This window comes from Terrapene carolina, unplaced genomic scaffold (assembly GCF_002925995.2).
Source record: "Terrapene carolina triunguis isolate 2854851 unplaced genomic scaffold, T_m_triunguis-2.0 Scaffold58, whole genome shotgun sequence".
Taxonomy (NCBI): Eukaryota; Metazoa; Chordata; order Testudines; family Emydidae; genus Terrapene; species Terrapene triunguis.
The window spans coordinates 61,157,683-61,181,803 of record NW_020664409.1 but is presented as its reverse complement, the minus strand read 5'-3'; the positions used below and the strand labels follow the sequence as shown (position 1 = coordinate 61,181,803).

Below are 24,121 nucleotides of genomic sequence, written 5' to 3'. Positions count from 1 at the left end.
CAATACAGGCAAGATGGCTGAAGACAAAAGTAGGGCTGAAACTAGGAAAAACATCTCACTTAGACCTATGGCATCCATCACGCTAGAAAAACCTGCACAAGAACCAGGCAACTGAGTTTCAAAACAGAGTCTCCCGCAACTCTCCCCCTTTGGAGGTTGGGGGCAGTGTGGTTTCACTACGAAGGAGGGAGTAAAGGATTTGGGTCTCTAACGCTGCAACTACCAAAACCCCATGGTGAAATTCCACTATGTTGCAGAGCTCACAAGAGGCTGGGTTTATGAGCTAAGGCCTAGTGCTTCCACAGAACTTGGTATCCTGAAATACAATGAAACTGAATATGACTACAGTGTAGCGATAGATAACTAAGCATATAAGGATTATAACACTATTTGTGTTTTAAAAGTTATAAAGTGTTAACTTTTTGAATTTCAGTGTCTACTGACATTCAATAATTATTGGTGGAACCATCCCCACCTCCCTCCCCACCCTCCATTATCTGACTCCTCCAAAATTTCCAGCAACTGTTAATCAATAAAAAAGGAAAGAATGCTGAAAAATAAACATCGATCTTCTATTGCATTTTTTAAAATGAATTCTGTCAAGCCTATAGATAACCAACAGAATATCAGCTCCCAGTCCAATGCTGTAGCCCAGAGGGTGAATACAATTCTTGTATGCATCATCTGGGGAATATCAATTAGGAGTAGGAAGGTAACCTCTGCATATGGCCTTAGTGAGACCATTGCTGGAATACTGAATCTAGTTCTGGTGTCCTAACTTCAAAAAGAATGTTGAAAAATTGGAAAGGGTTCAGAAAAGAACCACAAGTAGGTTGCAAAGTCTGGAAAACATGCTTTATAGTGAGAGATTTAAGAACCTCAATCTATTTAGTTTGTCCAAGAGAAGGTTAAGAAGTGTTTTGATAATGCTCTACAAACGGGTAAATGGGAAAGAAACTTCCAGCGAAGATGGTTCTTTAATCTAGCAGAAAAAGGCATTAGCAAGACCCAATGGTTGGATGCTGAAGCTAGACTAGAAATTCAGACTAGAAATAAGCTGCAAATTTTTAAGTGAGGATAATTAACAGTCAAAATTATTTATTTAGGGACATAGTACATTCTCCATCACTCTAGGTCTTTAAATCAAGACTGGATGTCTGTCTAAATGATATGCTATAGCTCAAAGAAAAGTTATGCGCTTGCTGCAAAAATTACTGGGTCACGTTCTAAGACCAGTGTTATGCTGGAGGTCAGATCAGATGATCACAATGGTTCCTTATGGCCTTAAAGTATATGAATCTTTGCACTCCCAGAGGTGTCACAGCTCCTGGCTATGCTACCATGACCTTTCCTCTCTCCATTGTGCACTGTCCCAACCTCCTTCTCTTTTAGCATACAGCATGGAGGGGTAAGTAGGGAAAATCATGCTGACAGGGTGAGCATTATCTTGTGGTACTGTATCCCTGATGGTTTGAGGGAAGGCAAATGCTACTCAGTCTCACTCCTACCTGGACCTTCCACAATGGTGTAACTTTAACCCTGCAGATTTGGGGCAGAGGAGCTCTTATGGGATTGGGGCAAAGGAGACATGCTCTTCTCTGCTCCTCCTGGAACCATTTACTGCATAAGTAATGGAATCATTAAAGTTAAAAGGAGAAGGATTAAAACATCTTTGTGCCTTCCTCATTGCTTCTTACATGTGAAAACTCTCCCTGAACTAACCTGTTACCCTACCCTCTTCTCCTTTAAATCTCTCTCTGAAGCCCATATTAAATTTGCCACATGTTTGACTGAGGGTCACATGAGGCTATCTGGCACTTTATTCTCACACCTTATGTGTGTCACTTTTTAGCTCTTTGGGGCAGGACTGTGTCTTCAGATGTGCTTAGCACATTGTGGAGCTGATCCTCTTAGAGACCTCTAGATGCTTTGGAAATATATATATCAAATAATCAAAATACAATATTTAATCTTTAGAGGGGAAAATTCTAGATGGGGAATATATGCTGAAGATAATCAGACAATCATCTCCCAGTTTTGTGGGAGAAAAGCATGCAAAATGGATATTTAGCAGGAGCCCATTTAAGAAAACACTTTTATTCATGAACTGTATGTACCACTTGTCAATGATTAAAGGACTATAAAAACACATAAGTGTATGTACTATAAACAAGTTCAAAGAATTACTAAGGAAAACAGCTTATTCTTAGATTTTAAGATCAGAAGAGACCATTATGATCACCTACTCTGATCTCTTGCTCAACACAGGCCAGAAGATTTCACCAAGTAACTTCTGCATCAAGCTCTTAACATACTGGTAGTTGAGATGCCTAGGATGACAGCTAAAAGTTAGAGCCCAAACAGAAAGTTAACCATTAATTAGGTTGATATAATTAGAAGTCTGGCACAAATAGAGATGGGCATGAGGCTGCAAAATTTGGACCCAAACTTTCCAAAGTGAAGGGTATTTAGATTTGGGGCTTTTGTTCAGAACATTATGGAGAAAGGAACAGCCATGAGGTATGGGTTAGATGAAGTGAGAACTTTTCCCTGAGTTTGGGGTTGTTAACATAGTTGCTTGAGGCCTGTCTGTAATTATTCAGTTCAGCATCTACCAAAGAAGGAGAAGGCATTATCCTTAAATATTTATCTTTGTTTACTTGTTTGTCTGCCTATGTATTTTTAAGGTGTCCATCACCATGGCTTCTGAGCATGAGCCCGAGGTGAAATATTAGTTTATTTGTTTGTAAACATGAGTTTGAAATATGAATTAATTTGTACAATAAGAAAACAACAAATCACCAGGCCTGGCTAAAAGTTACTTAAAACCTAACATTCTAAAAAATAATAAGGGAAATGCAAATACCTTTGAAGAGGCTTTTTCATTGACTACTAGAGTCAGGTGTAGTACCAAAGTACCAAGTAGCCCATTCGTACCAGCCTAGTAGTATTAAGTGGCTAATTTAATTCTTTCATTTAATAAGGAACAAAGAAGAATCCAAGAAATTTTACAGCTTATGGGTATTTCTTAGAGACAGTTCCATCATACGCAAGCTGCTGACAAAGGACAAGATTACAAAACTTTTGGGGATGTATCATTCAGTATAAAACAGTCAGCATGAAATCATGAAGTAAAGATGGCAGCAGTTGCCCTCCGAGTAAGTTACTAAGAGGTAAGGGAGTGTGAAATCAATTATTATGATTTATTTGAATTACAGGAAACCAGTGAATACTGTTCTACTCAACAATTAATTGGATAAAAAAGAAACCAGAGGAAAATGTAGTTCAAACCAGATAGAGTTCAAAAGCACAATGTGAATAGGTTCAGCATTTGGATCCCTTTTGTTAACCTTATTAGGGTTTATAAAATCCAAACATTAAAGCTGTGATTTTCAAAGGAGCCTAACTAAGGGAGTTAGGCACCCATTGGCATTTATTGGATGTCAGACATTTATCTCTGTTAAGCTCCATTGAAAATCCAGCCTCAAGGACCAGACAGATGCCACTAACTGCTTGAGACAGTACTTAATTTGAAAGTAAGGGGATCATAAAGCAATATTAAGGAAGAAAACTGGGACATATTGTATCTAACACAAAATGAATTTTCTTAAGTGACCTTCTTTACTGGCTTCACCATCAGAAATAGATGTATGTTCTTTATTATTGATTCTTACATTAGGAAGAAGCAGCTGGATTGCATTTTTGGAAGCAGATAGAACATTGGTCTCAATAATTATGCTTTATATAATGAGAAATAGGAAATATTTAACTATGAAAAAAAATCTAAAAGGGTGTTAAATAACTTCATGGTGGATCACTGTACCTGCCGAGAAAGAGCCTCAGCTTGTGACAATGTGTTAATAGAGGGAATGTTGCTGCCATCAAATGTGCTCCTTCTTGTGCTTATCCTGTCCCGTTCATTTTGCACAGCTAGAAAAGAATAATCATGTCATTTATTTGCTTGTAGGCAGTGTGGTTGAACATAATTTCAGAGGGCTGTTATATAACTATATGAATCACAAGGTCTGACATCCAAAGAGGACCTTGAAGTTTCAGCTCTGAAAGAGTCATGAGAAAGAGTGACAAGAAATCTTGTACATTTCTTATTCATATAATATTGTTTGTCACTAAAAAATATTCATTTCTAATTGTTATTAGACACGGCATTTTTATGATTGGCTTTATTACAGTAGATTTGCATACTCAACTCAACAATACTCTGTAATTTGATTGGCTGGCCTCTCCTCCATCCTTAATTAATGAAGCCTAATGATATAGAAATCCCAGTCTTGTTGAGTTAGGTCAAGGAGTTTACAGAGCAATCACTGACAGAATGTCTGAGTCATAGAAATTCTGATACCTCTGCACATGCTTTCCTGTGAGAAACACTGAAACAAGAGTGAATAATGAACTTAATCCATTAGTAAGGTAATTTTGAGCCTGTAATATTGGGCTCCTCCTTAGGGACGTTCAATTCCTGCCAGTTTATAGAACATTAACTAAGCAAAAATATTCCAAGCAGGTGGGTTGTGTCTCATGAGGCCTAGGAAAGGTGTATAAAAGGCTTTGGATAAGGAACCTTAATGAGCACGGACAGGGCTTATTAAGTAACAAGGCTTACTTTTTAATTCAGGAAAGAAGAGGATAAATAAAACTATCAATCAGATTTCTCAAAATTTCAATTGTATCCAAGGTTAGGCCAAGGAGAGAACAAGCATTGTGCTGATCAACATCTTTCTTTATTGCACTAGGAATCTCATCATCTTTTAAGAGTAGCAGTTTTATTTCCAATCATGTGTTTGTTATTTTGAGGGGGGGGGGGGGGAAATCTGCATTACATTGGTTCAGTTGCAGCAAGAAAGGCTTCAGTAAAATATTCTCTCTCTACACTGCACAATATCCTGTAGTTTCTATGATGAATGAACACACTTTATTCCAGAGGTACACTAGCTTTTTTGCCAAGGACATTTACTGATGGGCCTCATATTAAGTCATAATAAGAAATGTCTTGCAGTGATAAACACTAAGTGTTAAATGTTCATGTAGAGATGAAACAAGAAATAGGATATTTTTTTTAAATTGGAGGAACACAATGCCTATTCACTTAGTATTTCAAAAAGTAGGGTACTAAATACAAAATTAATTAAAATAATGTCAACATCACATGGGACCAGAAGAAGCAAGACACTGATGGTCAAATACTAAAATTAGATGTTAGCACGCCACCTGCTGGCTGAGCATAGCACTGCCAGTACTCCCTGCCTCAGTTTCCTTCCCCAAGATGGGTCTCCTCCGCATCCCCACAAAAGTCTGGGTTGGAGGTGTGGCTTACTTCTCCACCCAAGTCACAAATAAATATAACCCCTTCAATGGTAGCAAAAGTCCAAACTAAAAAGTCCTAAACAAACCAAAACGGTTTCTCTGCCTTCCAGGGCTTCACTTCAGCCTGCCCTTTGGGCCCTGTTTTCAGCCCCTTTCTAAGCTACCTTTGAATCTTTACCCACTCTACTATAGAGCACTTGCTAGCCCCCAAGGCTGGTTCCCCTGCAGTACCCAGCCTCCTGCAAACGCTGGCTCAGGGCCTTCCACAAGAGCCTTCCCACTCCCTGTGGTTCTAACACCATGACAGATCTCTCTTAGTCCTTTTATAAGGCCCAGGTGTCCATTAAGGTATGACCTGGCTGTCCAGTCCTGCCCCCTCAGGCTGGGAAGCAGGAAAATAAATTATAGCACAAGTATGACTGGCCCCATCTCCTCTTACAAGGGCCAGTCACTGGGTGACAGGGCCACTTGCAGAATCAAAGGGAAATACCTTTGTATTGCATATGTACAGGATTCAAGGGACTGGATTCACCAGTCCAATAGAGCTTCTTTGCTTACTTAGGCTAAAGCATCCTTAAGCAAACTGGAGATTCCGAGTAGAAAATTCCCTCTGTAAGGGAAATCTTTAATGGTGTAGGACTGGCATAACCTCCATCAGCTGATTTCCCCCACCTCTGGCATAATGAGGGGAAGGGGACATGTTGAGGGCAGGCTGGGGATGAGACTAAACTGATCTCTGCTCTGCTCAATCCTCCCATGATGTGCGGGACCATATACCACCAGCACACACAGTGTTATTTAGAATAGGATCCCTCCAGTTCTGATTTATGCTGCGGACAGGAGCGGCGCCAGGATTTTTGGCCCCCTAGGCGGGGGTCCTTCCGCGCTCCTGGTCGTCGTCGGCAATTCTGCGGCGGGGGGGTCCTTCCACGCTCCCGGTCTTCAGGGCACTTCGGCGGCGGGTCCCGAAGCGAGTGAAGGACCCGCCGCAGAATTGCCGCCGAAGACCCGGAGCTCAGAAGGACCCCCCGCCACCAAATTGCGGAAAAATGCCGCCCCCCCCTCCCAATCCTGGTGCCCGAGGCGACCGCTTGGCTGTGGCTGGACAGCTCTGAATCAGCATAGCTCAGATGTAGTGGAGAACCAGGGCCAATATGTTTTATAGGAAAAATGGTGAAAAAAGTTATGCACATTTTTTAATCTATTCATTTTATAAGGTTTGAGTGTCCTTGAAATTCTGCCTTTTGCAAAATGTTGAGGGCCACACAGATAATTCAATATTTTTCTTACAAGGATCCCACAGTGGATTCAAAGCACTACTGATTTTAATGGTCTGAATGCTAGAGGCCAAGTTCTGCACCATTATACCAATGTAAATGCAAAGCAACTCCACAGATTTAATGGAGTTATTTTAGATTCATGACTGTAAATAAGAGCAGAATTTCGCCATGTGACTGCAAGAAGAAAATACATTTAATCCTCTCTCCTACAAATTTTTTTGCCATTAGCAAAGCCAAAAACATATAACACCACAGAATAAACCACTCTTACCCTAATAAGGTACTTGCAGAAGCACACTGTAAACCCACTTCACTACAGTAAAGTTACAGAGTCGTGCTGTAAACTGGTCTTATGATGGATAAAAAAAACATGCCAAAACAGCTTGTAAAACAGTTTCATCATAATAAACATAAGTATAGTAATGTGGGAACCACAAAAGGCTCCATTTTTATTTTATTTGAACATACATGGGATCCCAACCAAGCCATGTACTCTTTTGTCCCTACACAATGATCCCTTTCCTACCAGGACCTGAGACTCTCCCATAGCACTCCAAACTAATATGTTTTTTCTTGCTAGTGTTGTCTTCTTGCAGTTGTCGGCTACCCTCACTTTAATACAAGGACCGTTCACCTCTCCAGCTTGGAAACTGCCACATAGGGTCACTGTACCCCATCAGTTCCTGGATGGTCTGTAAGGGACAATCCCACACTGCCACTACAGAGGAGAATAGCACTGAATTACTCGCTGCTGCAGCCCCCAGAACTTTATTATCTGACTGACTCAGTAAAAGCACAGAAACTGCAGCCACCCCATCTGAGAAAATGAGTCACAAAAGAGCTTCTGTCAATCCCCTTGACCACATGAGGTAGACTCGGAACACATAATCAGTACCACCTGACTTGTATGAGCAATAACAAGCAACCAACTTTGAAATGTGAAAATCTGGACAACAACATTTTTTTGCAGTCAGTAAATTGCTTGAATTTCACTAACATTTCACAAACTTAAACAGGTCTATTTTGAAAAAAATGTTCTCATAGTTTAGCCATCTGTTGTTAGAGCATATCTGGCATCTTAGGTGAACAGATATCATGAACTTTTAATTTATATCATTTTATCTCACTGAATAAGCAGAGTGTGTCTTTAATAATTGCAAAAATATGTTGTCACCTTAAAGACCTCAAAACCAGAGAACTACACACACACACACACACACACACACACCTTTTTCTGATTTATGCACCTCCAACATTTAAACTAAATTAAAGAGTTAGCAGATTGACATTGAAAATTATTACTAGAGGCAGTCACCAACCAAAACCCTGGACACAAATTTCATATTTTTATAACGAATAGAACCAAAACTCCAAATCTAAACATTCCTGAATTTATGGATTCCAAACTCAGGTCTGATTTCAGATTTTCACAACGTTTGAAGTGTTGGGACTTGAAGCTAGGATTCACATACTACAAAAATAAATTTAAGCAGCAAACTCAGTTCTGAATCTGTTAATTTGTTAGAGGCACAAAATACTATAACTTCAAAATTTACTAACTTAAAAAATTAAATGAAGTATATAATAGTAAAATCACTCTTTCTTTGTGAAGGCACTAGAGATATCTATTTACTGAGTTAGTATAAAACTAAAAGAATATCACATTAGAATAAGTTTTAACACTCATTTAGATTAAGTGTTTATTTTTCTTTGTATGTCAAGTAATAAAGCAATCTATTACCTTCTTTTTTCATTCCTGCTCGAAAACACTTTTTTAAACGACAGTATCTGCATTGATTCCTCTTGTCCTTGTCAACAACACATTGTCGGTTGAATCTATCAGATACAAGAAAGGGTAAATATATTAGAGCATTAATAAAGCACAGTCCTTATTAGCAAGAGGGACAATAATTAATGTGGGCTGTCAAAAACCATGTCTCCAACTATCAGCCTTCATCCATCTTTTTCTTTAATTCAGCCTTGAAAAATGTTTTCCACCTGTATATCTGGCAAGAATAATTTCTTATAATGGGCAAGATGCCATTAGTTTTTTCATCATCACAGCAAATATTTTGTATGAATAATAGTATTTAATAGTCAATATTTGGTTTAAATTTTAAAAAAACATAATTTATGCCAGAAGCCTTAGGACACAAGACGTTGATAAAAAGGGCTTTAAAACAAATGATAGCATGAGTAGGAGAGATCTCTGTATTCTGGAGAGGGGTTCTAGGCAGCCTTGTTGAGGATAGAGAAAGAAAGAAAAGAGTGCCAGAGGGCAGTCAATAGTAAAGATCTGGCAGCCCTTTAAAAAGAACAGTGGGGAACTATGATTAAAACAATGAGGGGCCTGGAAGCAAATGTTTCTTTGAGTCTGATGGTCCTCAGGACAGGACAAAATAATTTTGGAAAGCAATATTTGTAGAACAAGAACCAAGCTGCTGTCATTGCAAATGAAAACTGAAATTTTTGGTCCCAGAATTTCAAAACTTCAAGACTGCTGGAAGGTGTAGTTCAACTAAGTACTGGGCACACAACCATCCAAGTGGAGGTCAGGGGATGTCTCCCTATTAGTCTATATACATTTTGGCACACCACAAAGGAAAGGTACGGTGTGATTAGAAGAATAGTAGAACACCATTTCCAGCAGTACAAAGCTCCTTACAGATAAGTTATCTCTTGTATGTTCTTCGGATCAGGATTTATGAGTCTTAAGCACTCTTTAGAAACTGTCTTTCATCAGAGAAAAACAAATGTTTAGTGAGAAACCTCCAAAATGTTGCTTATCACAAACCCAGCAAAAAAATTTTTTTTTTAGGAAATTCTCTATATGTTCACATACAAAAAATGGCGAGCCAGTTCCTTAGCTGGTATAAATTAGTCTAGCACTAATGACTTTGATAGATCTATCCCAATGTAATCCATCTGAGCATCTGTCCTGGTGTATTTCACCTGGTTCTGGTAACTGGAACAGTCAATACCAAAAAGTAATCGTGATAAAACTTGCCTCTAGTGGAGAATCAAGGTAGGTCATTCTAAAAGATACTATCTTAAAGGTGATTATCTAGATGCTTATTAAATACCTTGTAATATTTATTTTTATTGTTTTGCCTACAGATCATTTAAATGTAACAAAGAGTTTCATAGCAATGAGTATGATTTTCCTCATGAGAGACAGGTAAACATTAATTTTTAATGTATTATGTTTGAAGGGGGGGTGTTGGGTGTAGACAATTCTTTTCAGTGATTTGTAGGAAAGTAATTTTTTCCAGTTACATTAACAAACCAACAATCATACGTTTTGTCCACTGTATTGTTTATTCAGTTTGAAAAAGAAAGAAAATATCCACTGTATGAATTACATCTGAAAGTGATTTGTCACCAGCTTAATGAATTAAGTTTCCCAAGCTGAATATTTCAAATACCTGCAGGTATAGACATGACTCTTCCGTATGCTGCGTCTAAAGAAGCCCTTGCACCCATCACAACTGGAGGCACCATAATGTTTGCCAGTTGCTCTGTCTCCACATATTGCACAAAGACCACTGACTCCATTGTCCGCAGTGTTCATGTTGAGTGGTTCTGCTGAAGAACTGTCTGATGAGGGACAAGAACAACATATGCAGTTATGGTTAAAACCTGAAACGAATACAACACCATGACTATTTACACTCACATGGAGATTTAACTGGCCTTTTCTCTTTTAATTAGCATTTACCATTTAGTGATCATACAAAGACAGCATGTCTAATTACATCTGGTTGTTATTCTAATGAATCCTTTCAAACCCATCACGTCTGGTTATCAGAATTTATGATGCTTATAACAAGAAATACTTTTTGTCCAAACTATTGCAGATTCAAAGAAGTGGTTTGAAAGTTAAAGTGTACAAGAAATACCTAACTTTCTATTTGTGTGTAACTATTTAAATATTCTTGCTAACAGAAATCATTAAGAGGGACATTGGTACAAAACAACATTTTTTAAGTCAGCTGGTAAAACATCCATAAATTAATTCACATGACATAGCAATAGTTGGCTATCATCATTGCTTTCCTGAAAAGAATCTCAGTTATTATTGGCACAGGTATTTTTTAAAAAGTTCTGAATTAAATTTCATGAAAAAATTATTGGAGAGGGTTGGCATAGTGTTATTTCCATACAGGAAGAGTTTCATGCAAGGTTGATGTAGACCAGTGGGTCTCAAACTTTTTTACTGACGACCCCTTTCACATTTACTGACGACCTCTGAGTGTGACCCCCCTAATAAATTAAACACCCTCTTTAATATATTTAACACCATTATAAATGCTGGAGGCAAGCGGAGTTTGGGGTGGAGGTTGACAGCTCGTGACCTGCCATGTAATGACCTCATGACTCCGAGGGGTCCCGACCCCCAGTTTGAGAACCCCCAATGTAGACATTCTGTGTGCATACAGGCATGCCACCTGAATTGGGGGGGAGGGATAGCTCAGTGGTTCAAGCATTGGCCTGCTAAACCCAGGATTGTGAGTTCAATCCTTGAGGGGGCCACTTAGGGATCAAAAGCAAAATCAGTACTTGGTCCTGCTAGTGAAGGCAGGGGGCTGGACTCTATGACCTTGCAGGGTCCCTTTCAGTTCTATGAGATAGATATATCCCCAATGTATTATAATTTGAGACAGCTGAATACCACAGAGAACTTGCAGATGTTCACTGTAATTCAGAATAGACATATGGTTTTACCACATTTATTCTCTTTTTATTCACTATTTGGGAGAAGGTTTTTGTTCAGATGAATATTTGCAAAATTGCTATTCTTTGTATATGTGTGTAGTTATACAAAAAGAAGATTCTCCTGTCTACATTTTCAATCATTCGGTCAAGAAGAAGAAACATTGCTATGTGACTTCGACATTCAATCATATATCACAAATAGTTACAGAATAGTTTATGAACAACCCATAGGATAATTTTTTTAGCAAACTATTATTAATAATTAATTAGTTATATGATGGTAGCATCTACAGGCTCCAACTAAGACTGAAACCCCATTGTGCTAGATACTGCACATACATCTAGTAAAATATAGACACCGTTCCAAAGAACTTACATTCTAAATAGACAAATAGCCAAGAGTGCAAGAAAGGAAGCATTATTTCTATTGTATAGACAGGGAATTGAGACATAGAGAGATTAAGAGTGGAACTGAGCAGAGGTTGGAAGTTCCAGTTTGCAAAGGATTTCAGGATTTCAGAATCTAGCTTTGTTCTGATTTGGAATGAAAAACAAACATGTCAAAATTCTCTGCAAGCCAAAATTAAACAAAATCATTTTGGGTCAATCAAAACATGTACTTTAGACAAAATCAAAATGTTTCATATCAATTTTGACTTTTTATTTTGCATTATAATGAGTAATACAAAATTTTGGAAATTCTAAATTAAGTCATTTCAAAATGAAAAACTGAAATGCTTTATTCCAAAAATGTTGAAATAATCAGTTTCAACTTTGTCAAAACTTTCTCCTCCCTCCCCCTCACCCCTAGTCTTTCGTCTGAAATAAAATTCTGGTGAAATCAACTCAATTTTGTGAAGCATTTCAATGTTGACAGAAGGGCATGTGCCAACAGAATGTGGTTCTGGTGAAGCGTCTCTGACCAGCTCTGATTAAGATACTTGCTGAAGTTCACAGAGGAAATACATAGCAGAGCTGCGAATTGAAACCAGATCTCCTGAGTCCCCATCAGTGCATTATTCACAAGACCATTCTTTTAGACTGATTCTTACAGTTACTTAAGATAAGCTCATAAATGAATTGCAATCACAATAAGACTACATTTAATAAATATGAATTAAAATTTGCCAGCTAATCATTTTCATTGAATAATTCAACCATCTGCGTTACCAATATAAATTTCCCTTGCCTAACTTCCCTTCCCCCATGTATATATGTGTATGTGTGTGTGTACCTTTAACAGATCCGTAAGAGTTATGTTAAGCAAAAATAACTAATTACCAAGAAAATCCCCCTTCTTAAATCAAGTAAGTGGAGAAACCATCTAAAGCTCAAGTAACCATAGTTTAAAGCCTCATAATCACTTAAGAAGAGGAAATTTTTATTTCATGACAAATGTTATTTTTTCTTCTTCTAGGCAGAATCAATAATTAAATCTACATTTCTGTTCACTAGTCTGGCTGCAAAGAAATTGTAATGGAAACATACGAAATCGAAACAAAAGTTTCAAGACACACCTATACAGGCCCACTTAAGCTCTATATTGTATTTGTGAGATATGCAGAATGAACATTTTTCACATCAAAGACATTATATGGAACAAAATACAAGTACAAATGAACTTTTCCACAAATGCTGAAATATTTGCTCTGCCTTTTAAAAAACAAACTACAAACAGCAGCAATGGGTCTATAGTTTTAGACTAGATAAAAATAATTGTTGTGCTAGTGCTAAATATACTTTCTCTATCCTTAATGAATTTCAGTTCTAAACTTTAAAGTAATTACTTTACATTAAAACATTCACTTTCAAAGATTAAAATTTCCTTTATGTCTGTGGTAGAATATTCAGTTATGGTAAAGTTAAATACAGCATGCAACATGTTTGAGGCAATATTTTTATGAATGGAATGTCACAAAAACTCATAGCATAACAATCCATATCATAAACAATTCTAACCTAAGTTAAAATGTTACACTCATCAAATACCAAGCGCTTCTCCCAGCTAAACATTAGCCTGTAGAGTGTCAATGTGATTAAAAACTTATTATATTATACAAATAAAATATGAGCCCATCAATTGGAAACTAGACAGCAAGAGCAAGGAGATCATTTTCTCCATAATCGGTAAAATTTCCCAAACCTCTGGATAATTTTGTTCTATCCGTCATTTTAAATGTTATGTGCAAAATCTACCTTCATGCCCAAACTGTCAATACTACTTATTCATTTGTTTTACAGTAAATAAAACAACTGCTGAAAGCACCCTTTTCTTCCTTTGATTAATTGACTGATGACAGTGGAATTCACTTACTTTCTTACACATAACTGGTATTTTATTTTCTTTAACATAAAAAAGTTATTTTATTAACTTAGATTTAATGATGAAGTGTAAAAGAGCAGATCTGTTGCCATAAACTCCCACCCCCCGCCGCCCAAATGCTCTATTAATAAAACATTTAACTAGCACCTTACAGCATTACTTAGTTTTACTTTTTTCCATTAACCCATAGCTTGATTTTGCATCACTGAGCAGATGAGAACTCACCATTGCCATTATACAGAATCTGCATAGTTTCAAACTCCAAAGTAGTATAAGTTGGATCTAAGACTTCACTGTAGTTTGCCATGTCCATGTCCAATACTGGTTCCGACAGCCTCATCATTGAATGGGAAAACAGTAAAAGAAAGCTACTCAAGAGTACAAATGCAGAATGATGAGATCTACTCTGTTTTGCTGGCAATCAGTGATTGATAATCCAAAGTTAACTGTAAACAGTGTCACTTACGTGCAGCGATGGGAGGAGCTGTAAAACTGCTTCTGCATGCCATATTCTGATTATATCTTTTTTTCTTTTATGGTACACCAAAGCAATTCTTGTGATAATCTTGGAATGTTCCATAGACTAGTCTTATCAGGAGTCATATGGGCTTGAATTTTCGAGGAAATTGAAAAGGGTGTCCAGCAGCTGATTCTGCTCATTTTAATAACAAAGTGCCAAATGCTACCCATTCCCTGGATCCCTGCTACATAGCCTCTGTGAGCATGGAAGACCCTAAACACATGCAGAACCACAGGGGGTCTTCAGGTAGAAAGACTCCATACCTACATTCCCAATTGCTATCACAACCAATGTTCTGCACAAGTGGTAGTGAACTGGCTGCATAGACATGTTATACCAAGCCACTATGTTAAAAGGAAGATTCCTTCTTCTCAACCCCAATAAAAAGCCACTTTATGCAGGTTTTGCAGAGAGGAAGGAGGGCAGCAGAATTTGGTCCATACACAAGCTGCTCTTAAATACTGTTTTACAGGATTCCATACATTTATCATGATCCCAGGAGTTAATTATGGGAACCCACTCTTTGTACAATACAGTTACATTAAAGATTACCAGCAGAGAACTGTAAAACTAACTAGCAGGTGTTTAATTAGTTACATTCAATGACTGGTTACATACAGGATCAACCTGTGATAGATAGTAAGGCAAGTCAGCCTCAGCGTAGCCTGCGATCAGAGAACTATCCACCGCTGAGTGTGATGGAAACTTAATTATAATGATGACCCAGCTACGGGAAATCAGGGAGAGGACTTCTTAAACAAAACTGGGAACTCAGTCTAAGGGACGCGACCCAGAAAAGAGGAGCAAGGGAAGTTCCATTGTGGGAAGGGACTGGGAAAGTCAGGCTTGATGAGACTAACAGAGAGCAGGTTAGGCTCCTGTGGCAGAGGGCTCTAAAAAAAGGGCCTGTAAGGAAAAAGGAGGGTCCTTGAGGAAAGCTGCTAGAGTCCCTAACATGGGGAAGTACAATAGAACCTCAGGGATATGAACACCAGATTTATGAACTAACTGGTCAGCCACACACCTCATTCTGAACTGGAAGTATGCAATGAGGCAGCAGAGACAAAAAAAAAAAGGCTGTACAGTACAGTGCTGTGTTAAATTTAAACTACTAAAAAAAAGGTTAAGTTTAAAAAAAATATTTGACAAGGTAAGGAAACTGTTTCTGTGCTTGTTTCATTTAAATTAAGATGGTTAAAAGCAGTATATTTCTTCTGCATAGTAAAATTTCAAAGCTGTATTAAGTCAATGTCCAGTTGTAAACTTTTGAAAGAACAACCATAATGCTTTGTTCAGAGTTACAAATATTTCAGAGGTACGAACCAATTCCCGAAGGGTTCGTAACTCTAAGGTTCTACTGTAGCGGGAAAACCCTGCTGGGAGGAACCAACATAGGGGAACACTCTACAGGGACCAGGAGTGGGGATCAATAAGCAGATAACTTCAGCGTGGCCCAAGATGGGCGGAAGAATCATTTGTTTAGACGTTTATTTGGAATTTCAGATGGACTTTTTGTTATCCTGGTAGAGGATTGAACCTTTAGGTGACCTGGCCTGAGGGTGAAGCCATGGAAAACTCAAACACACACCGGCTAATGGGGCCATGGAAATGGCTACTCAGGGTACAAGAGGTGAAGTTTCCTGAAACAGCACAACCTGATGCCAGAGACACTACAGCAGTAAGATCTACCATTCACAATATAATAATGTTTATTTGAATGAAAAGCTATTTGGAGATGGCTGTTCTTGCAAAAATAGCCCCCAAACAATTCCTTTAAAAGCCCCTTTAATTACAACAGCATATAAAAACAATAGGGGAGAGGAAATGCCACCATCTCCAGTGGAAAAACCAACAAGCAAGGGAGGAGAACTCCACGAGGAACCTTTCAAAACATCCTCAAAATTCATCCATCCAACCCCACAATCCTATGGATATACCAGAAGCACTGGTCCATTCACACAGAGCCCTGTGTCTCCTCAGTACCTCTGGGACTCCCAGGCAAAGGTATAACACAAGTCAATGCCTGCAAGTTGAAACCAGACAAATTCAGACTGGAAATAAGGCATACATTTTAACAGTCAGGGCCATTAACCACTGGAACAATTTACCAAGGGTCATGGCAGATTCTCCATCAGTAGCAATTTTTAAATCAAGATTGCATATTTTTCTAAAAGACATGCTATAGGAATTACTTTGGGAAAATTCTATGGCTTGTTCTTTACAGGAGCTCAGATTAGAGGATCACAATGGTCCCTTCTGGCTAAGGAATCCATGAATCCTCCTGTCTGGATTCCAGCAAGCATGGCTCCATTGGAGCCACATTGCAGGGTATCCGACAGAGCAGGGTGCCTCTTGAACCCATTTTCATAGGGGTTCCCCTAGAGATGTTTTCCTATTTATACAGATTCTCTGTATTATTTGGCAGAGGTGCACCATGCATGTCTCCTATCGTCCCACCACTTCCTCTTCTTCGTCTTGTTACATGGATCCTGGAGCTTGCTGAGAGATCTGTATTTTCTTAGGAATGGGCAGGGAAAACGAAATAGCATAGGGAAACAACTGATCCCACTATCATATCAGAAATTTGTGCATAGGAACATTCCATATCAAACATCTAAACTATTAGCCTGACTCAGAAGACAGCCAGTGCAGCCAGATCTTTAGAAAAAGGCACAAGAACCCCACAGTGGAAAAGTATGGAATAATTTGCCCAAAGTGGAAAAATTTCTCCCCACCAGCAGTTAGTGGCTGGATTATGCTCTGAAGCAACGTCTCTGTTAGATGGACCATATGTGGCTCTCTTCGAACCAGTGACCTGCCATAGATGGGACAGTACAAAAAAAAAAAAAAGAGGGCCTTGATTCTCAGAAACAGATAATATCTATTTTCTAGACATGCTGCTCCTCAACTCAAAACCATGCTGCAATGTGTGAGTGCCCTGCACTAAATAGTGTTGCTAGGCCAATCCAGTTGCATTGTGTAGTCTGTAGGGGCCTGATACAAAGCCTATTGAAGTCAGACGGAGCCTATTAACTTCTGTAGTCCTTGAATCAGGCCTTTTGAGCACAAGCAAAACAAAGCTTCATTGCATCTAACCAAAAAGCAGAATATCGGACAAACTATATAATGTGGTGCCTTTTATTTGACTTTTCCCACTTTCACTCAAGAATCAATATGACTTTCTGAACTCCACGAACCAGAAGAGAAGACTATTATGATATCTGGGAATTCTACCAAATTCTTGGGATTGGGATCCCAGACATTAAAATGTTGTGTGTCTAGAAACATGAAAGACCTTCTCTCCTAAGGGTCAGATTTTTAAAGGTATTTAGGTGCATATAGATACAAGTAAGTGCTTTTGAAAATCCCAGTAGGCACCTAGGTGCCTAACTTCCATTGAAATTTCCTATCTGTATCTGCAGGTGCTTAAATACCTTAAAAAATTACGAAAACTGTTCTACATTTATGATATGGTACATAGATTTCTGCCTTTAACCATACTTACTTTTCCAACAAAGCCCAACTTTTTAAAAAGCAGATATAGGATTTTCTTGAAAGATTTGGAGGGGAAAAAATCTGTAGCTGAAATACCACATTTATTTAGCAAAATTCTTTGAACTGTTTTCATCATGCACTAAAATCATCTGATGTTTTCTAAGCCTTTCAATTTGAAAGTGATTTTCAATAGCTGTAATATTGCAGTGGGATAATTGCTAATAATCTAATTATTCACCAAACTGGTAGAATAAACATGCTACTTTAAACAGTACATAAAGGTTTGAATGTTAACTAAAATTATTTTTCAGTTCTGACGCCTAAACTTTTGAGAAGATTTTAAATGAAGATGTGATATTTCTATAAATGGCCACTAGCTTTTTCACACAAATTTTTTAATTGCCCAAGAATCAAAAAAGGATACAACACTAAGCAAGTTTTTGGCCATAAAATAATTGTATACAGCTAGATTACATGCTCAGAGCCCCAGGCCTAAAAGACTTGGGTACATGCTTAACTTTAAAGTGAGGAGGGAAAAGAATCCTACTCCTCCACTTCTATCAGAATGGCAGGGGTCATAAGAAAAGAACAGCCATACTGGGTCAGACCCAAGTATCTAGTATCCTGTCTTCTGACAGTGGCCAATGCCAGGTGCCCCAGAGGGAATGAACAGAACAGGTAATCATCAAGTGAACCATCCTCTGTCATCCTTTCCCAACTACTGGAAAACAGAGGCTAGGAACATCATCCCTGCCCATCCTGGTTAATAGCCATTGATGGACTTATCTTACATTAGCTTATCTAGTTCTTTTTTGATCCCTGTTATAGTCTTGGTCTTCATAACGTCCTCTGACAAAGAGTTCCATGGGTTTACTGTGCATTGGGTGAAGAAATACTTCCTTTTATTTGTTTTAAACCTGCTGCCAATTAATTTCATTTGGTGACCCCTAGTTCTTGTGTTATGAGCACGAGTAAATAACACTTCCTTATATACTTTCTCCCACACCTCAGTCATGATTTTATAGACCTCTTTCATATTCCCCCTTAGTTGTCTCTTTTCCAAGATGAAAAGTCCCAGTCTTATTAATCTTTCTTTGTACATCATATGGAAGCTGTTCCATATGCCTAATCATTTTTGTTGCCCTTTTCTGTACCTTTTCCAATTCCAATATATATATATTTGAGATGGGGCAACCACATCTGCACGCAGTATTCAAGATGTGGGTGTACCATGGATTTATATAGCGGCAATCTGATATTTTCTGTCTTATTATCTATCCCTTTCCTAATGATTCCCAACATTCTGTTCACTTTTTTGACTGCTGCTGCCATTGACTGGATGTTTTCAGAGAACTATCCACAGTGACTCCAAGCTCCCTTTCTTAAATGGTAACAGCTAATTTAGACACCATCATTTTATACACCTCTACCCCGATATAATGCGACCTATATAACACAAATTTGGATATAATGCGGTAAAGCAGCGCTCCGGGTGGGGGGGGGCTGCATGCTCCGGCGGATCAAAGCAAGTTCAATATAACGCAGTTTCGCCTATAACGCGGTAAGATTTTTTGGCTCCTGAGGACAGCGTTATATCGGGGTAGAGGTGTATGTATAATTGGGATTATGTTTTCCAATGTGCATTACTTTGCATTGCAAACATGACATTGTCCAACATGACATCTGTTATTGAAGCCTCAGGACTGCACATCCAGCTGGTGCATTTGTCCTCTTCAAGGAGAGTTGTCAGTATCTCTCCGTACCTGAAGATCCTGCTCCTTCTATGCTCACTCTCTCTCCCACAATCCCCCTCTCAGGCTGGGGCACAGGGAACCCTTCCTGAACAGAGCTCTACAAGATGAAAGGTGTATAAAATGACCAAACCCTGCCTTCCCCAGGAGAATCTCATCCATTTTGGTTCATCAGAGCCTTCACGGACTACAAAGGAGCAGGAAGCACTTGATCCTTTGTAGTGATGACATTTAAAACCCCATTAAATAGATTCCTTTTATATAAAAAAAAAGTACAGTCCAAAGTAGGGCAGTTATTTTTATAGTGTCCTTTTTAATGTTTTTGTTGATGTAAGTCACAATAAATTAAGTCATATATTCGTGAAATTTTACACAAATGTGATTTAGGCATTTAGTAGAGACATGACCTTTACAGTCAAGATAAAATTTGGGCTAAATTATCCTCCCATCCAGGGTTCATATATTCATACATGGGATCAATGCAAGCTAGCATTAATTCTACCTTGTTTCTTGTAATTTGACTAGTTTCATCAACTAATCTGGATGTGATCCTGGGAGCTTTGCCTGATTAAGGAGAGGAATTTATAATGGATCCTCCTTGTCATTTGCTGGAACTCAGCTGTCCACCCTGGGTTAAGTGATAAAGTGTGGGGGGAAATAGCATAGTATATATCTGGTTGAAGTTATGGGGTGAGATTCCATATTCACATTGAGTAGCACCTTAGGCCTCAAAGTTACACAATGAGACTAAGATTAAGTATGAGCATAAGTCTTTACAGGATGGAGACCTCACTATGTAAGTAGCCCTACTGATCTGGAGAAAAAAAAAAAAAAGATTAACTCCATTGGGTCTACTTGCAGAGAAAGGCACTACTCATTGTCAGAAACCGTGGCAAAATCTGGCCATGGTGTAATCCCTATCAAAACAACCAAAATTGACTCAAATTATTCACCCAGAAAGAACTTTGAGGTTTTTTTAGTTTAGTTGCAATAGTACAGTAATCAATTTTTCTGCCACAGAAAATGACTAGATTTTGTCACAGACAATTAATACAATCTAAAATTGTGAGTACAAAAATGTGAAAAGGTAATCACTCTGTTTTGGGCTAGCTTCAAATATGGATCTGGAACCAGAGGTGCTGAGGATCGATGCATAGCTCCAGATAGATTTCAACCTTCAATCCACTGTCAGTCCAAACTTTATAAAGTTTACTAGCATTCAGACCCAGGCACAGTGATATTCTTTTCACATTATTAGACACCTGTATTGTTTTTCAAATTTTTTATGACCTTGCAACTTGTAGCCTGAAATGCTCTTTCACATTCTGAGCTAAATCATGTACCTCTGACAGCAGGGAAATACTAGCCTCAGATAAGCAGAAGTTTAAAAATGGCATGACTAGCCCAGCAAAAAAAAATGTTCCTTTGAGATGTTTACTTTGATTCTGTAAACCAGAGTAAGAAATGTGATTTAAAAAAAATAATAATTTCTGCATAATTCTGAAGGAAGAAAAAGAAGGTACATTTAAAAAAAAATCTGAACTCATTATCAACTGATACAGGCACTAGCAGAAAGCAATCCTATCTTATCTGTAAGACTATTAAGCCTCTTAATCGTCCTTCTGCCTATATTAGATTTAATCATTCTTTCTGATCATGGTGTAAAATAGAACACAAGCTAATAAAATCAAGGTTATTTCAAATCAAACCACAATTGATGTCTTTAAAAGCTGCAGTTGGAAAAGTGTATACACGATTATATCCTCTTGTATGCTTATTCCAGATTGACAAAGTTAGGTCCCTAAAATAGTGTCAGTTCTGGGGCTAGCTTGTGATTTATCCATTTGCTCTAAGTCAGAGGCAGAGAGTCAAAGTCTCCCTCCCACTGGGCCCCACTGCTATGGAGAGGGAATAAACTACACTGGGTCTACACGGGATTCATCATGTCTACCAATGCTGACATTGGGGAGAGGGATAGCTCAGTGGTTTGAGCATTGGCCTGATAAACCCAGGGTTGTGAGTTCAATCCTTGAGAGGGCCACTTAGGAATCTGGGGCAAAATCAGTACTTGGTCCTGCTAGTGAAGGCAGGGGGCTGGACTCAATGACCTTTCAAGATCCCTTCCAGTTCTAGGAGATAGGATATCTCCATTAAATTTAATGCTGCAGCACACCTCTGTTGCCCGGTGTGTTGGCAGGGATGGATACTTCACTCTGCCTCTTTCCATTCACATGTGTGAGGGGTGGGACACAGTGATTCTGCACAGCCTGCTTTCCCCCAGTGCTGTGAGCAGCTTTATACATGTCTTGTGCAGCCATGTAAGTGGGGCCAGAAACTTGTTCTAAAAGAATATATTAATTCAGTGAAAGATGCCAGATCACAGTGACTCTATTTATCTGCCTAACAGTTACTGTACAGAAAGCAGCAGTGCAAATTTCCTTGCCCCACCAGTGTGTCTCAACCCTGTCTTGGAGGGACAGCCCAATCAGAGGTAGGAGAGAGTAGTCCAGTGTTTTGCCCATGCAACTATTTGCCTCTCAGCTGAAAGACAACAAGGGTGCTAGTTAATGACGGACAAACAGCATGGTTGGTAATGTGGACACTTGCACACTAGGAACGGGATTCAATCACCAGCTCATTTTACCTAGGGAAACAGCAAAGGAGATAATGTCTTTTGGTCACAACTGACCTGGGCTATATTAAGATAGGTGACATAGCAGTCAAAGACTCTACATCCCATGACCCATCCTCCCATGGACCACTCAGCTTCCTTATTGCTGTGTGTTTTGCAATAAATGGATACAGCACAGGACCTTCATCATTGATGTCACAGTGCCACTTTGCCAGCATTTCAGTTCCAATTACAATGTTTAGGGAGAGTGTTTCCATCAAGGTTAAGCATCTTGCATGTGCCAACAAACACATTCAACAGGCATAAAAACTAACAATGTGTGAAATTCCACACCAGTAGGGCCACCTACTTTAAAGAAAAATAGGAATCTGTGCCTCATTTTAAGCCCATTTTAGAATGGAACCGTAAATATGGAGTCGTTACCACCCATTTGTTAACTTCAAATCTGGCCTCAGGACTTGAACTCCAAACATAGTCATCATAACATGATACTATTTTATAATAAAATAGTGAGAAAATCAATTAGCCACTTCGGAACGTTTATGACAACGAGAGTGATACCTCTAGATACCAACATCCGCCAGCACTGAAGGCTGCAACTCCTAATTCCCGGCCACGTTTTGTATTGGGGCTCTATATTTAGCATGTGTTGAACCAAGACCATAGATGCTATTTCTGAACTTTGGTGACTGAAATCCAGATTTGTGGCTCAGGTCCATCCCTAATAATTATATAATTAATCAAAGGGAAAAAGATTGGGTGGAAAAGTATTAATTTGTACTACATATTAGCGTTGGGTGTGTAGCACCCTGATTTGATGCAGAATTACAACCTATTTTGTAATTAATAATTCAAATATCAAAAGTTGACTCTTAGGTCTTAAATGAGCTGTACATCCAAGACATTACAGTATTAAATTTATTAGATTTGTGCAAAATAATTTTTTTTTCTTGTGCATGAAACTACTGTAAGGACTTCTGTTTTATGGCAGGAAAATGTCCACAGGCTTCTCTCAGTTCTGAAACATTACTGAAAATCTGCAACACTACAATGCAAAAATATGTTCCAGAGCCAAACAAGGACAAGGCTGGCTTCTGAATTGGTTAATGTTAAAGGAATTTGCAAACCAATTTGTGACTCATGGGATTAAATACGGAACAACTGCTCCCACTAAACTGATCTAAGGTAGTAAAAACAATGCAAGCTTCTCTATATAGTACCACCACTAGCTTAGTTTAGACAGCATACAAGAACAGATGTATCCCATTTCACACTGTATCTTCATTGTGAGTTTGTCCTAAAAGTTGTGGAGGGGAGAGGGGAGTTAAAAGAAAAAAAACACCAAAAATTAGAGCTAATCACTGAATTTAATGAAACATTTTCACAGTTCACCTATTAGGCTAGGCCGTAAGATTAGCTGTAACAACCATGCCAGGTGAAACATAAGTACAAATCTTTGTGGGAAATAAATCTACGCTGAGCCTGTTTCCATTACATACATTTTTAGACACTTAGACCACCCTCATGCATTCTGCAAATGCTAGTCTCTTGCAGGTGCTGAACTTACTCTTATTTTCATCAGAACCAGTGATTCATTACATAAAGCTCTATTGTATCACATAACAAAAATAAATAACTTTTAATGCAGTACGATGAGCCTTTTCATTTTTAAGGTAACTGGGAACAGACTAATGTTGCATGTTTCTTAACTAGACACCGAAATTGTCTTCACATTTCTACCTTTGGCTTAATAAAGAATCCATTTTTGAGATCTTTCAACTGTAACCTCCACAGTCATTAATAAAAATATATGGAAACCAAAGAATCTGTATGACCTCTGTTAAGTCACATTTTGTTAACCCTTTGGAGACTGCAGACATGCCCTACTGAGCACTAATTTGGCTGACAGTCTGGAAAATGTTGCCAGCTAAGTTCAGGGGATGGTAATATATGTAGGTTCCATGAGATTTTTCAAAACTGACTATGAGATTTGGCCACACAATGCCCTTTAATTTCATTTTACAATTTTCAACTGATGCCAGCTGAGGGCCTAGTCCTATGTGTAGTTGAGAGGCCATATTA

At 38.4% G+C, this 24,121-nt stretch overlaps 1 protein-coding gene across 1 annotated transcript in view; it reads right to left on the bottom strand.

Moving 5' to 3' along the window:
* The window catches only part of HNF4G (hepatocyte nuclear factor 4 gamma), a 75,847-nt gene that overhangs the window by 9,057 nt on the left and 42,669 nt on the right, over window positions 1–24,121 (bottom strand). Inside the window, exons 2-4 of the mRNA XM_024197668.2 lie at window positions 10,028–10,199; window positions 8,344–8,438; window positions 3,824–3,930 (exon numbers count right to left, since the gene is read on the bottom strand). Of these exons, the coding sequence (XP_024053436.1) occupies window positions 3,824–3,930; window positions 8,344–8,438; window positions 10,028–10,173 (348 nt within the window). The 5' untranslated portion in view covers window positions 10,174–10,199. The remainder of the gene's footprint in view (window positions 1–3,823; window positions 3,931–8,343; window positions 8,439–10,027; window positions 10,200–24,121) is intronic.